Source organism: Mizuhopecten yessoensis, unplaced genomic scaffold, assembly GCF_002113885.1.
Source record: "Mizuhopecten yessoensis strain PY_sf001 unplaced genomic scaffold, ASM211388v2 scaffold9847, whole genome shotgun sequence".
In the NCBI taxonomy this organism is placed as follows: Eukaryota; Metazoa; Mollusca; class Bivalvia; order Pectinida; family Pectinidae; genus Mizuhopecten; species Mizuhopecten yessoensis.
Window position 1 is genome coordinate 2,210,738 of NW_018408252.1, and position 12,890 is coordinate 2,223,627.

The 12,890-nt window shown below is 37.3% G+C and overlaps 1 protein-coding gene across 2 annotated transcripts in view; it reads left to right on the plus strand.

Annotated features, from left to right (window-relative positions):
• LOC110458847 overlaps positions 1-12,597 on the plus strand; it is a 48,522-nt gene extending 35,925 nt beyond the window's left edge. For both annotated transcript variants that reach the window (XM_021510802.1, XM_021510803.1), the window contains exons 3-4: positions 4,125-4,280; positions 11,033-12,597. In XM_021510802.1, coding sequence (XP_021366477.1) covers positions 4,125-4,280; positions 11,033-11,469 — 593 coding nt within the window. In that variant the 3' untranslated portion in view covers positions 11,470-12,597. The remainder of the gene's footprint in view (positions 1-4,124; positions 4,281-11,032) is intronic.
• The last annotated feature ends 293 nt before the right edge of the window (positions 12,598-12,890 follow it).

Sequence of the window (12,890 nt, forward strand, 5' to 3'; positions counted from 1 at the left end):
ACTTTCTTTGTTAGTTAAGAATGTCTCTCTCCATCTTGGCTGTCAATTCAATTATATATTTCTTTTCCAATTTTTCATTCGTGCCCTGGGTGAGTATATTATAATTATCACCAAAAAATTGAGTTGGGAAGTAAACAATTGAGGGCAAAAACGGAGATACACCTTTTGAATCGTATTTCTTTCCTTTTGGTTATTAATCTTTGTTGTTGTCAGATTTAAATATTTCTGTTCTTCTGTCACGTATTTCCCGCCAGTTTTACAAGAATTGATTGATATCGATTTTGGGGATAGGTTGAGTTTCTAATCAGCTCGTTTTATTGTGATTAAAACAAACAAAAAATGATAATAAAAACTTATCTGTGCGTGTGTTGCATGTTATGAGCGACTTAAAATCGATTGTTATTGAAATACATGTTCAGAATTAATTAATTTCTGGTGACATTAATGAAATATTGGTATTTTAGTTTAATATGTTTTAATAAATGTCGTTGAGATTTCATCATTTTGTCTAACATATTCGGATGCGAGATGCACGAATAAAAATATAACAAAAATCGGAAATTGGAGTGCAGTACATATTTTCAATGGCAAAAAAAATTCTGAGACGAGAAAGCCAGTAAACAATCAGAAATAAACGCTACAGAGCCATACTGTTTAACACTTAGTGTATTAAATAAAACTTTTACTTTTCCCCATAGAGTTTATTTATTATTCGCCAGAACTTGTAATAGAAATGGCAACTTAAAATAAGAACGTCAAGACGGAAGTTTGACACTGCAAGACAGGTCATGCGTCTCTTGCAATTCTCTTTAATAGCTTTGTTTTGAGGTAAAAGATATTGTGGGTATTGTTTTGGTCATCTTAAAAAAAAATGCTTTTTCCGTTATGTCGAAAACAATCTGGTCGAACTTAAATGAGACGTTTTTGGCATCATGACGCAAATGATGCATAATAAACGAGTATTAAAGATGACACCACTCTTCCTGCTCGAGATGGTTCGTTTCCGATATCTTCCGTTTCCTCGGAAATTGATTGCCCCGACCTTTCCTAAGAATTGAAGCTTCTGGATTATCTGAGGTCCTCAATTAGTACGGAGACACGAGGCTCTTCCGAAGTTTATCACGTTCCAACATTTAATATCCCTCATTAAAGGAACACAACGACTGATCAAGAAGCATTAATCAAGTTACTAATTAAATTTCGTTCCGTCATTTGTCATGTTTCGAGGACCAAAAATTTGCATTCTCGGAATTTCATTTTTTCGTGTTTGATCACGACTTGCTCATTATATTCATCAGGTACTAGGCTTTTGATTAGCAAAAAACGTTTGACGGATTTCGATTTTAATGGAACATGAAGCGTTCACGCCTCCTATTACAGATTGCGGCTAAACATAATAAAGCCGATGTTATTAAGGTTACCACTAGATATTATACTGAACGAATATTTTGTAACATTTCGCTTCTATTCGCGGTTTCAATGCAAATAGAATGCACGTAATGAGGGTTTTTTCAACTTTTAGATGATACTAAACTTTCATACCCAAGTAAGTTTTCTTATCTTGGGTTGTTCATTTACATTCTTAGAATCATGCACTTCCCAAGAAAATCAAAACTATAGAAACAGAAGATATTTTCAATTCATGCAGTAGCTTTGTTCGACTATATTTTATACGTAAGACGCAATCCGATTTCTAAATTAAAACATTTTTTTTGTCTTATAAATTGCTTTATACAATATGATACATTTTATCTTCCGGTTTTGATGTTCATTACACTATTTCCGGTTTGTTAAACGACACCTTTGTTTCTACTTCCGGTTATTTGGTGTGCTCCACATTTTCTACATTCGGTTCAGTAATAACTCGTTATATGATGCGTTACATAAGAGAAATCATATTTGGACTTAATACTTTAAACCAAATGAAAATCTGTCCCTCGTGGACTTCACTCAGTCGGGGTATCATGGCGTTGCCATGGTTATAACATTAACAACAATGTGACAGGAATTGTGTGCTGTGTTTCCCAACAATTAAGCTAACGGCAACTCTAATTGATGCCTGAACCCATATCATAGAAAATAATAATGATCGGCGCGCTGTTTTAGCGGTAGTATTTGTCCGAACCAGTGATGAATGCATTGACAGAGCCGGTAAAATCGATAGACTATCACAATGGTTGTATCACCGTCCATTCACACCTTCATTGGTAACAGTAAATATCAGCGCTCACGTGTAATACCATCCATAAGCTTAACGTACATTAAGTTAAAAAAAATCACTTTTCTGATAAATCCGTTAAAAGGTGAGATTTTTGTTTTATTTGTGTGATTGTGGGAAATTTGAATCCCAGATTGATAGTTTTATGTTCAGTTTAATGTTGAAAAAGGTAGATTTAAGTTGTATATTTTATGGTATTAAGCATAAAGAGCTTTCTTTTTTTCTGGATATTGCATTATAAACGCGTCAATCTAACCCGCCATTAAAAGAATAATCCTGTACACAATTCAGCCACTGTATCAATTCAGATCAGAATATCTGTCTTTGTTCTCCCGATAATCCCCCATCCCGGGGGAGGAGGCATCAATGTAGCTTCAGATGTCTGTCATTCATGCCCAGTTTCCTCAACCTAGAGCAAGATCAAATACTCCATTCAAATGATACGACTATTTTTAGAATAGAAACGACGGTGTCTCCATTTGCACGCCATATCAAACAGCTAGTTAAGTGATCGGCTAACATGTTTAGCACGTAATTCTGTTCAATAGACCTTCCGGACGCTTCTTTCTCTAAGAAGCCGGAAGCAGTCTTCAGAGAGAATACCGGAAGTGCTTTATGTGCCATCCATTTACTCACATTTTCGATATTGGACGAAAAGACTTAAAAGGTCAAATGTGTAATCCATTTGGTTATTACATTGAAGATCGATACCTAAATGAACATTTAATACATATTTTCATCAATCATATAAATTATTTGTTAAACTTTCTAATCACAACGGCTTATAGAGCTTGTTGTGTGTTTGTTTTGTGAGAGAGAAAAAATGTGGAAATGGCGAACAGATACGGAAGCTAGCATCGCACTATAAAATAAAGGTCGGATTCGGTTGAAGGGAGTGTCCGGCAAAAACACATAGTGACGTCACGTCTAGTGACACTCACCAGGGATTTCCGGGTCGGTATTGACTTCAGTCTTGTGAAGCCTTCCAGTATAAACCTGTTATTTATAACTCGGTGTTTTGCTCGAACACATGAACATTTCTTCAATGTCATTAGTTGCCGAGGGAACCATTCTGGCAACGAATTCCCGATTAGAGACTCTTCACCTTTCCAATTCCTGTATGAGAAGCCATTTTAGACATTAACATCGATTTTGTGTTCTTTCCCTCACCTTTACGTTAGTATTGTGACAATGTCATGTCTTGGTGTTTCTACAAGGTCGCTTGCAATTAACTTGGTTGTGTTTGACATGTTGTAGCTTCATAGATCAGTGGTATACTCCTGTCTTTTCCAAATATGTATCCGATATGTTTTACCAATAATTACATTCCGCTTATTGTCATATTTATATTGTATTACTTCGCGGATCAGGTAAATCTTTGGATATTTTTTTGACAGTAGACACATCGTTTGCCAACACAAAGAAATGACAGAGCCCCCGGTACATAACTGGTTACGTGATAAGTTTCATCATAAGCATCATATCTTCCAGTCATCTATAAAATGATCTGCTCCTATGGGTGGCGTTATGTATGACAAAGACACGTGATGGGCATTAAACAAATGTACACTGGGCTATAATTAGATCAGCCTCGTTCTGACTTAGACACATTTCTTAGAAACGGTTATCCTGTCGCAATATGACATTGAATTTTTTGGGTATGAATTCATACGTAGTTTTCCGGAACATATTTGCATGGTTACCTCCCCTTACAAAATACTAAATCACAAACAACCGACTTATAAATGGGAAAATCAAACGAAATGTATGTATTAAGTATTTCGTAGAAAGACGTTCGGAAGATTTGTTGTTGTTGCTCGTGTTTTCAAGTTGTATTTCTGTCCAATCACAATTCAATATTTCGTCATATGATATACTAATGTTTATCTTTTGTTTTTCCTTGCAGAGCCACAGTACGCTTTACGGGTTTGGGGTCAAGTCATCGTCACCTTCGCCGTACTTTTCTGCCTCATTGGCTGCGCCTGTGTTACCATGAGCTGCCGTATGCTTCGACACAAAAGGAGACTCAACATCGGATCAGCGATTGCACTGGTGTCTTCAGGTACAAATTTAAATAAAAAATATATCATAATTATAACTCGAAGTGTCATCCGAAATTCTGATGCCATTCTGGAATATTCCATTGTGACGTCATCTTGTTACCTTTTTGAGATTAACCATCCCTTTCCTGATGCTATTTTAACGATGTACTTAAATAATGTCTCAGGGCGAGGTTTTATGAAAGTTATATTGATATTACAATAGAATTTATCACTAAGCCTACAAGCCATCAATTCACTTTCATGTCGAAACATACTTTCCTGTGATTCTTCATATTATTATTATTTTATTTTATTTTTTATTTATTTATTTTTTTGTTGGGGGGGGGGGGGTCGAAATTGTCCGTTCTTGGTCACAGTGACGAATTGGAAAGCTTCTCTAAACAAACTGAGAAAATTTCTTCTAAAATGAAAATATATTATATATATGGGTTACTTGTTGATTCGCTGTTAAAGCGATATTTTGTTCCAAATGAAATTGAAACATGATACTACTGTGTAGGTACTTCACACGTTCCACAGACAATCGGGAACCGTGTCGGCCCTTTCTTTATACGAGAACAGAAAGTGCCGACGGTTCCCGATTGGTTCAAAAGAATCACACAACATTAAGTTCTATATCAACATGGCGTCCACTTAAAATATAACAAAATATTGTCCCAGTTGAGTATTATGAAAAGGGTACAACTTTGGAAAAAGTCCGAAATCATTATTCTTGTTGTAGATACCATTACAACGGCTTCGACACTAAAATACAGTTAAAATAACATTTTCTAAGTGTGTATGTTGTGTCATAGATTTATCCCGAGTATTTCCTTAGAATTGTCTCCCTTAAACTAAATTGGACACGTGGAGAAATAATTGGCTTGCTGTATCGTAAGAGGCGACATATGTGGAACGCTCTGCAGAATCGGGAAGGGGGGGGGGGGAGATAGAGTGATCTGATCTGCTGCCAAATGGCAACACTTGGGATCTTTACTTTTTTTGTCTTCTTTCCTACTCTTTCTTTCAGTTGGTGTCTCCCTAGACCTAAACAAACAAACAACTATGATTCATCCAACAATAACGAGACCACCAATAAAAAAAAGCTCGTTGATGATTCGTGTCTCGTCGCGCTAACTTAGCATAAAAGCATACAGCCTGAAAGAACAATGTAATAGTATAAAACTTTTATCTCCTACTGGTCATCTTATGTCACCGGAACTCCTCGGACCTTTCTTTCGTTGAAAGAGTTCGGATGCTCCCAATAATGACCTTTAACAATGACAATTATTGGGTTTTTAAATACAGGCTGGCTAGAAAATGTATTAAAATGGTTTGCGCCTTCCTGAAAGTAAAGATGAATTAATCGTTTTCTGCGCGTGGCTATGTTTTATTTCCTGTGTCTGTACAATTTCCGCCGAAAATAATCGTTTGGTAAAATTTAAGCAAAAATTTGAACAGAAAAGCTCATACAAAGATTCCCGTTTGACGTGTGACTGGCGATCATTTTATCTTCGTAGCCTTCCCCGCTCATCTTTTATTTTCCAAAATTGTGTTAAACGATTTACCGTTTGGACATTCGGAACATTTCCACCTGATGATTGTCCTGTCAACAGTGCATTAGGTTCCCCCTTTTGACCCTCTCCTTTCACCCTTTCCATCTCCCCTTTTCCCGTTCGTGTAAACCAGGTTTATCCTATCGACAAGTAAAAAGGTTTTTGATTGCATCTCGTAATAAAACGTCCGGACTAATTGAGACTGAATACGGAAACGGGATAAAAGGACATTGGCAGCATCTAGTTTGATTGGATGTAGCTGGTAAAAGCCTTTCATCTACAGCGGTTGTCGCGTAGGTATTCTGTGCGGACATTGCTTGTCCTTTAACGACGTTAATAGACGCGACATGACGTCTCCGCGATGAGATATAGTCCGCGGGACTAAAACTGTTATTCTTGTAGGAAAATGGCGGAGCTAGACTCAGCGTTCACGTATCCTGCAAACTATGTCCTAAAACTGTAATTAGAGAAAATCTGAAACTCCGATTTTAATTTCCTGCTGAAACGACGATCGATAAATATTTGTCACAACTTAATTGTGTCTGTCTAATAGCCACCTTACCGCCAGCTTGTTCGAGCTCGTGCAGGGGAAACGAGCGGATCCTCTACGTCAAATGCGGAGACGGTCCTCCGATAGACTTTCAATTATCGACTTTCTAAAGAATGTGTCACGCGCTTTCCGCCATTTTACGACTCTCTATCTGCCAAAGTGTTACCCGAAATGTCATATAACTTTCAAGCGTTTTTTATATGAAAATACTTAAGAAATCTTTCTCATGATTTCGAAAGATGGAAAGGTCGTGAACATAAAAGAAGTTCAGGTGTTTACGATCCTATAGATTTCTGTGTGGTGAAATAGGAACGCGAAAGAATCACCAACAATTTTGTATGTACATAGCATTCTGCAGTGGCCGAGTGGTTAAGGCGTCTGATAGTCTGCTACCACTAGCCCTCCACCACTGCGTCGCGGGTTCGAGGCCTACGTGGGGCCGTTGCGAGGTACTCTCCGCAAGTCCGTAGTTTTTCTCCGGGTACTCCGGCTTTCCTCCACCACAAACTGGCACGTCCTTAAATGACTGTTAAAAGGACGTAAAACCTAAACAAACAAAACTAATCTGAAGAAAGCTGTTTTGTTGGTATTATTCCCTGTCAAGTTACAGTTTTGTTGGTATTATATCCTTACCGGGGAAACATTGCGATTTGATTTCTTAATGTCGGTCCGTTCGTTCTTTGTCTGTATATAAATTTTCATACATTACTCACGCTTAAGACATACATACAAAGAATTTCAAAAAATACCACTGTATACCCTCCATTCTAGTACCCCATTCTTAAGACTTTTTTTAAGGCTAAAACTAATTTAATAAAACGTCAAGCAATTTTTAACATCAAAAAGCTATAATTTATTCAATTGTATCAATTGTGATTGACAGGCCTTCTAGCGACTTCTTCAATTGATAGATATTTTCAAAACAAAAAACAAACAAAAAAACAGAAAAATATGATCTCTAGCAAATATATGGAAATGACTATTTTTTGTAAATCAGTTTGTAAAATAATGTGGAAAAATAGTTTTGGATTTTTTCAAATATATCGATTAATTATATTATACGTCATACGGCAACAAGAGTAAGTTGACGACGGTGTCTACAGATGTTCGATCGCCGTTTCAGCAGGAAATTAAAATCGGAGTTTCAGATTTTCTCTAATTACAGTTTTAGGACATAGTTTGCAGAATACGTGAACGCTGAGGGTAGCTCCGCCATTTTCCTACAAAAATAACAGTTTTAGTCCCGCGGACTATATCTCATCGCGGAGACGTCATGTGGCGTCTATTAACGTCGTAATATGACAAGCAATGTCCGCACAGATAGAAAGGCTTTTACCAGCTACATCCAATCATTAGGGGACATCGCCGAAAGGAAAGAGTCATTCAACGAGAGAGAGAAAAAGGGGGGGGGGGTAAAACGAATCTGGCAATGTCTTCAACTTTTCTTTTCAAAATATGTTAAGTATGCCTTTCTTTTTCACGATATTTAAATTTTGTCAATATGGTCAGGTAACCATCCGATTCATATATAACTGCACACCTGGAAATACGAAAAAATCGACATTCCTACTCGGTAATCGCACGACGATCACTGGCTTCCGTCCCACTGACCGCGTGAACTGAAGCAATGGTTCCTCAATCGATGAATCAAGATATCAATCAGTTAATGGACTCATCCATAGAAAAGATATCCTAGGATATTTTGCATCCGTTTTAGACAAATCCTCCCCATAATTAAAACAACCAGATCCTCTCTATGGGAAAATCGTAATTGCTTTCAAAATGACATGTGAATGTCATATGGAAATATTTCAGACCATTTGTAGAACAGGGCCCAAAGACAACTCTTTGGCAAGACGTGTAGGGCATCACTTAGTTTCCTTAATAGATAAATGTGTTGGTAATTTGTGAGCGCCTCCCCAGGAAGTATTCGGTATCCAAGCGCATTTTAGACCGAGGCACTTTGGCAAACGTTTTAAGTTCTTTTAGGTCATAAGCGCATGCGTAGTTTAATTGTAACCATAACTTTATTTTTGATTAAACATTGAGGGTTTGTTTAATTTTGAATTTGATAAACACTCAAGATGTTTTTATGGAGTTCTGTATTTTACTATTCATATACATAGTAAATCAGAAATAAAAGTAAAAATAGTGTAAACTTTAACTATACAACGAGTAAAATAAATCCCATTTCTGTAGTCGATTCCTAGAACTTGGCGCCATGTTGGAGAATGAGGGAAGGAAAACAATTGTCCCAGAAATTATATTTAGAAAAATCCTAGAGAGTAAATGCAGGTTCTCCGGAGATCTGAAAGGCAGCGTCCTAATTAACGTTTGAAAATTAAAACAGATGATGGCACACCGACTGGCTTCATATTGCATTGAACACCAAGCGCGGACCCATTAGCGAAATTCTCCGTGTTTAATGGACTTAACCGGGAAGGAGTTTTTTCAAAAATCGATTCCAAGACTCGCAACAGAAAATGTCGTGCTTCTTCACAGAGGACAAGTGAAGCAACAGGGGATATTAGCCTGTTTCTGGGCTTGGCAATCACTAGTAAGCAACAACATAAGGTTTTCAGGAAATTAGAAAAATGAAGAGAGTTTCTGTTTGTGACAAAATGCGACAGCACTAAATCCCAAGTACGGATTTGGTCTTTGTATTAAATAGAAGAAATCTGGGAGGATACACTTTTTAATTTGTAGAAACATTAATTACTGTTAAGAGGGATATTTAATATTTGTTTCCATGGCAACAGGGACGAGGAGATTTAAATCTGGCGATGAAACTGCGAATAACTGTCAAATTGTTCCATGGTTACACGTCCTGATAACATTAATTACAATTTCGGAAATGAAATATTTACTTGCATGGATGGCAACGCAGATTAGAGGTTTTAGTGGAACTGGTGACGCAGTCTAGATGTGGCAAACATCAATAAATCTGATATAGTTATAGATTTTGTTCTTTTGCTTCCAAGAGACCAAAGAGAATATATTTTTCAAATTTATCGACAAAATGAAAAAGGGAAATTATAGAAAACCCATCGAAATTTCAGGGAGTTGGGCTCTCTTTCGAAATATGCAGAGAAAGTTGAAAAGTGGGAATGCAGTAAATCTGTTCTGATCGTAAATTTTGATAAGTTAGAACTTGATTTAAAAGAAAACATGTTCTGCCATGGTAATAAGAGTAAATTTAACGACCAGTACGTTAAAAGGTGCCATGGTTATACTTTAGATAATCTATGTTCAGACTTGCACATTGACAGACTTTTTAGGTGATTTTTGTTTTCAAAAACGGATGCCAGATATACATTAGTGTGTTGCATGATGGTAAGAGAAAAGTAATATGGTACCCCATTGCGTCACTTTGGGTTTAACATGTTATTTTCTCTCCTTTCTACTTTGGTCGAGATACATCTGGTAAAATCCCGTTACCCTTAAACAATCTATCAATCAGCCGATTCTGTATCAGAATATCTGAAGGTTTTTTTACCAAACAGGTCAACATATCACTTATCCGAATTGATCATTTTCGAACATGCTAAACAAAATCATTTTCAACAAAATCATTTTCAAAATTCAACTGATGCACGAAGCAATTTTTTCCGGATTTTTAGAATTTCAATTTTTTTATTAGTCACCAGTGCTGTTCGTGTGTCTTCCTTACCCGTACAATATAGAAAACAGAGCGTGTTCTGGCATTTGAAATTCAATTGAGAAATGGTGATTGGATTAAATTACAGAGCGCTTTTGTCGATTTTCTAATTTTGTAACCAATCTGAAAAAAGATGAATTAGTTTCCATGACAACAAATCTCGTCATGTTTTTTTCCTTCCCTCAGTATTATCTGTCACTTTATCATTATGCATCAGTTACAATGCATAACACATCACGGAAACCGTCGAAAGCCCGGATGTTGAAAGCATGATAACCACTACACCTGTAGAGGAAAAACGTACGGAATATGGATATACTTATCATTTTTTTCTCCATTTTTTTTAACAGAAATACGAAACTAATATAATCTGGTTCGCAATGCTTCGTGGGACACCATATATATTTTCACAATTAAGGCTGTAACGTGCATGCGCAGCGAATGACAGATACATAATCCTTTCAACCCTAATGAACCGTAAGGTCGAAACTGATCTTAGTTCTTTGAAATCAAGCGGTTTATAGTTAATATGTCCATCCTTGATTACACCGGTCTTTTTACATTTTTACGACCCATATTTCTGCAGCTAGATACACAAAAGCAAGCAGAAATGTCATGGCGACCAGGAAAGTATGTCGACCAATCGCTAGGCTGATACCTGACCTTTGAAGATTAGAAAGGAGAGACGCCCGACTTCAAAGCCTGTCAATGTTTACCGTTACGTGACCGCGAGATTCTTTTGATGTACACCAAAGGATCGAACTCGTAGTCTTGTCTCGTTAACCAGGTGGCGCACACTGAGCCTTCAATTTTGCTATGACATATATTCCAGGGGTGCAGAGAGAGAAAGTGAGCGTAACCTCTGGATATCGAGGATGGATGTTGCTATGCAAAACTCCTTTGCATTAATACTTTTTTCAAATCGTTTATCTTATTGCATTCCTTATACATTAGAGCAATCGTTGTAGAACTTATACATTAATATTATTCCTTTTGTGCTGGTTTCAGGTTTTCTGATGTTGTCAGTGATTGGTCACTGGACAGCCGACCTCAGTACGCATGCTAGGATCCGTCTGGACAATTCTCGGAACATATACCACTTCCCTTGGTCCCTCCTCCTCGGGGGTCTAGGAGGAATCCTCGCTCTGGCAGTCGGGGCTACCAAACTGTTGTTACTTTGTGCCGAGCTTCAACCCGGGGAGGACGGCCAGGGTGATCATACCTACATCCCTATGACGCAGCAGAACTCTGTCCCCGCCCCCGGGATTCCAGAGGAAGGGGTGACGTACCCGGCACAGGACTCTTTCCATAAAGATGGAGAATTTAAACCCACGGATAACTACAAGGCGGAATACCCGTCCTTAGATATGAGTAAGCCGCAGCTGATCACCAATTGTGACCAACAGAACAACCAGAATGATTGCAGTGTTAAATGCATGCTTTAAGAGAATTTGCTGATGTGTCCAAAATCTTGCTAGTCTTGATTAGTAACGTGTGCAAATGTGCTGCTATAAGCGTGCAAAATATGCATCTGTATCGTCTGTATACGATGTCGTATACTTGGTAGATGTGTAAATGTCCAAAAGTGACTTGTAAAAATAAAGGCATACACATAATTAAAAGACGTGCGTCATAAACGCTTCCTCTGTGAGTAAACATGAGTGACGTGCGCACATGTTCAAACGTGACGTCACCGCGGAAATGCCCGAGAATTCGTGTGCAAATGCGTGCATTGAAAAATACAAAAACAAAAGTCAAGTCGACGGAAGTGACGTAGAACGCAGAAGTTTACAAAGAACTTCTTAGTGCTGAAAAGCTGGTATTTGGACCTATCTGCTGCTGAATAAGAATCTGAGGGATTGTGACAAGCGGGTTTTTTCACAAACCGGTTGTGAACTGCGTATTTTTCTTTGTCCAGAGTTCATCGTAGATCTTGGTCAACCATCACAAGAGTTCCATTCATCTTGATCGAGTTGTAAAATGATCATATTTGATCTCGAGATGTTAAAAAATGTCTCTGAGAGTATGAGAGTCTATTTTTATGTTATAAATGTGTAAATGATGACGTGAGAGTTTTAGAGTTTTACAAAAGTGCATGTTATGTGGTTTGAATCATACAAATGTTATCCTTTTACTTCTTATATAAATATATATTATACATTACTACTCATAGTGCTTTGGATCCGTACATGACAAGCGTTTTTAAGACCGATATTATCTTTATTTGTTCCCCCTCTAATCCATAAGAGAGCTTTGTTTTCAAGTCCAGATTTAGTCTCGTTCAGCCAGACTCTTGTTGTCTGCGCAAGCTTCGAGTGATCAAGCGTCTGGTTGAACGAGACTAGTCCAGATAATGTAATCATGCGTAGCTGGCGTTGCATTGCGATGTAAAATGTGCATCGGTTATATTGGTGATATAATACAGATGCTTTCATAGTGTGGTATTTTGTTCTGCTGATTTCATTAATGAACGCGTCGTGATGCGTGTTTTAAACGTATTACAGCTCTTTACTGTAGCGTAGATTTGCTGCTTTGTTGCTTCTTGACTTCGTGTTGGTAAAGTATGCTCTTCCAAAGTACACAGAGCTCTTAATTATCGGAGTAAAGTACACATTTTTAAAAATATAATTTGATAAATTGATCTAAAATCCAGATCCATGCAGCGCTTATTTCCCTTGTCATGTTGCCATGGAAACTTGATTTGCAAATAGCTGATCAAAGTCAGATGTTGCTATGCAGAGTTTTATTGCAAAGTCTTTAACCTACGACGTCTTTAACAAAGCTAAGATTATTAATGGGATACAGAAGAAAATTATTTAATCAAATTAAAAATTGACATTGTTTGATTACAACGTTACAAATTTTA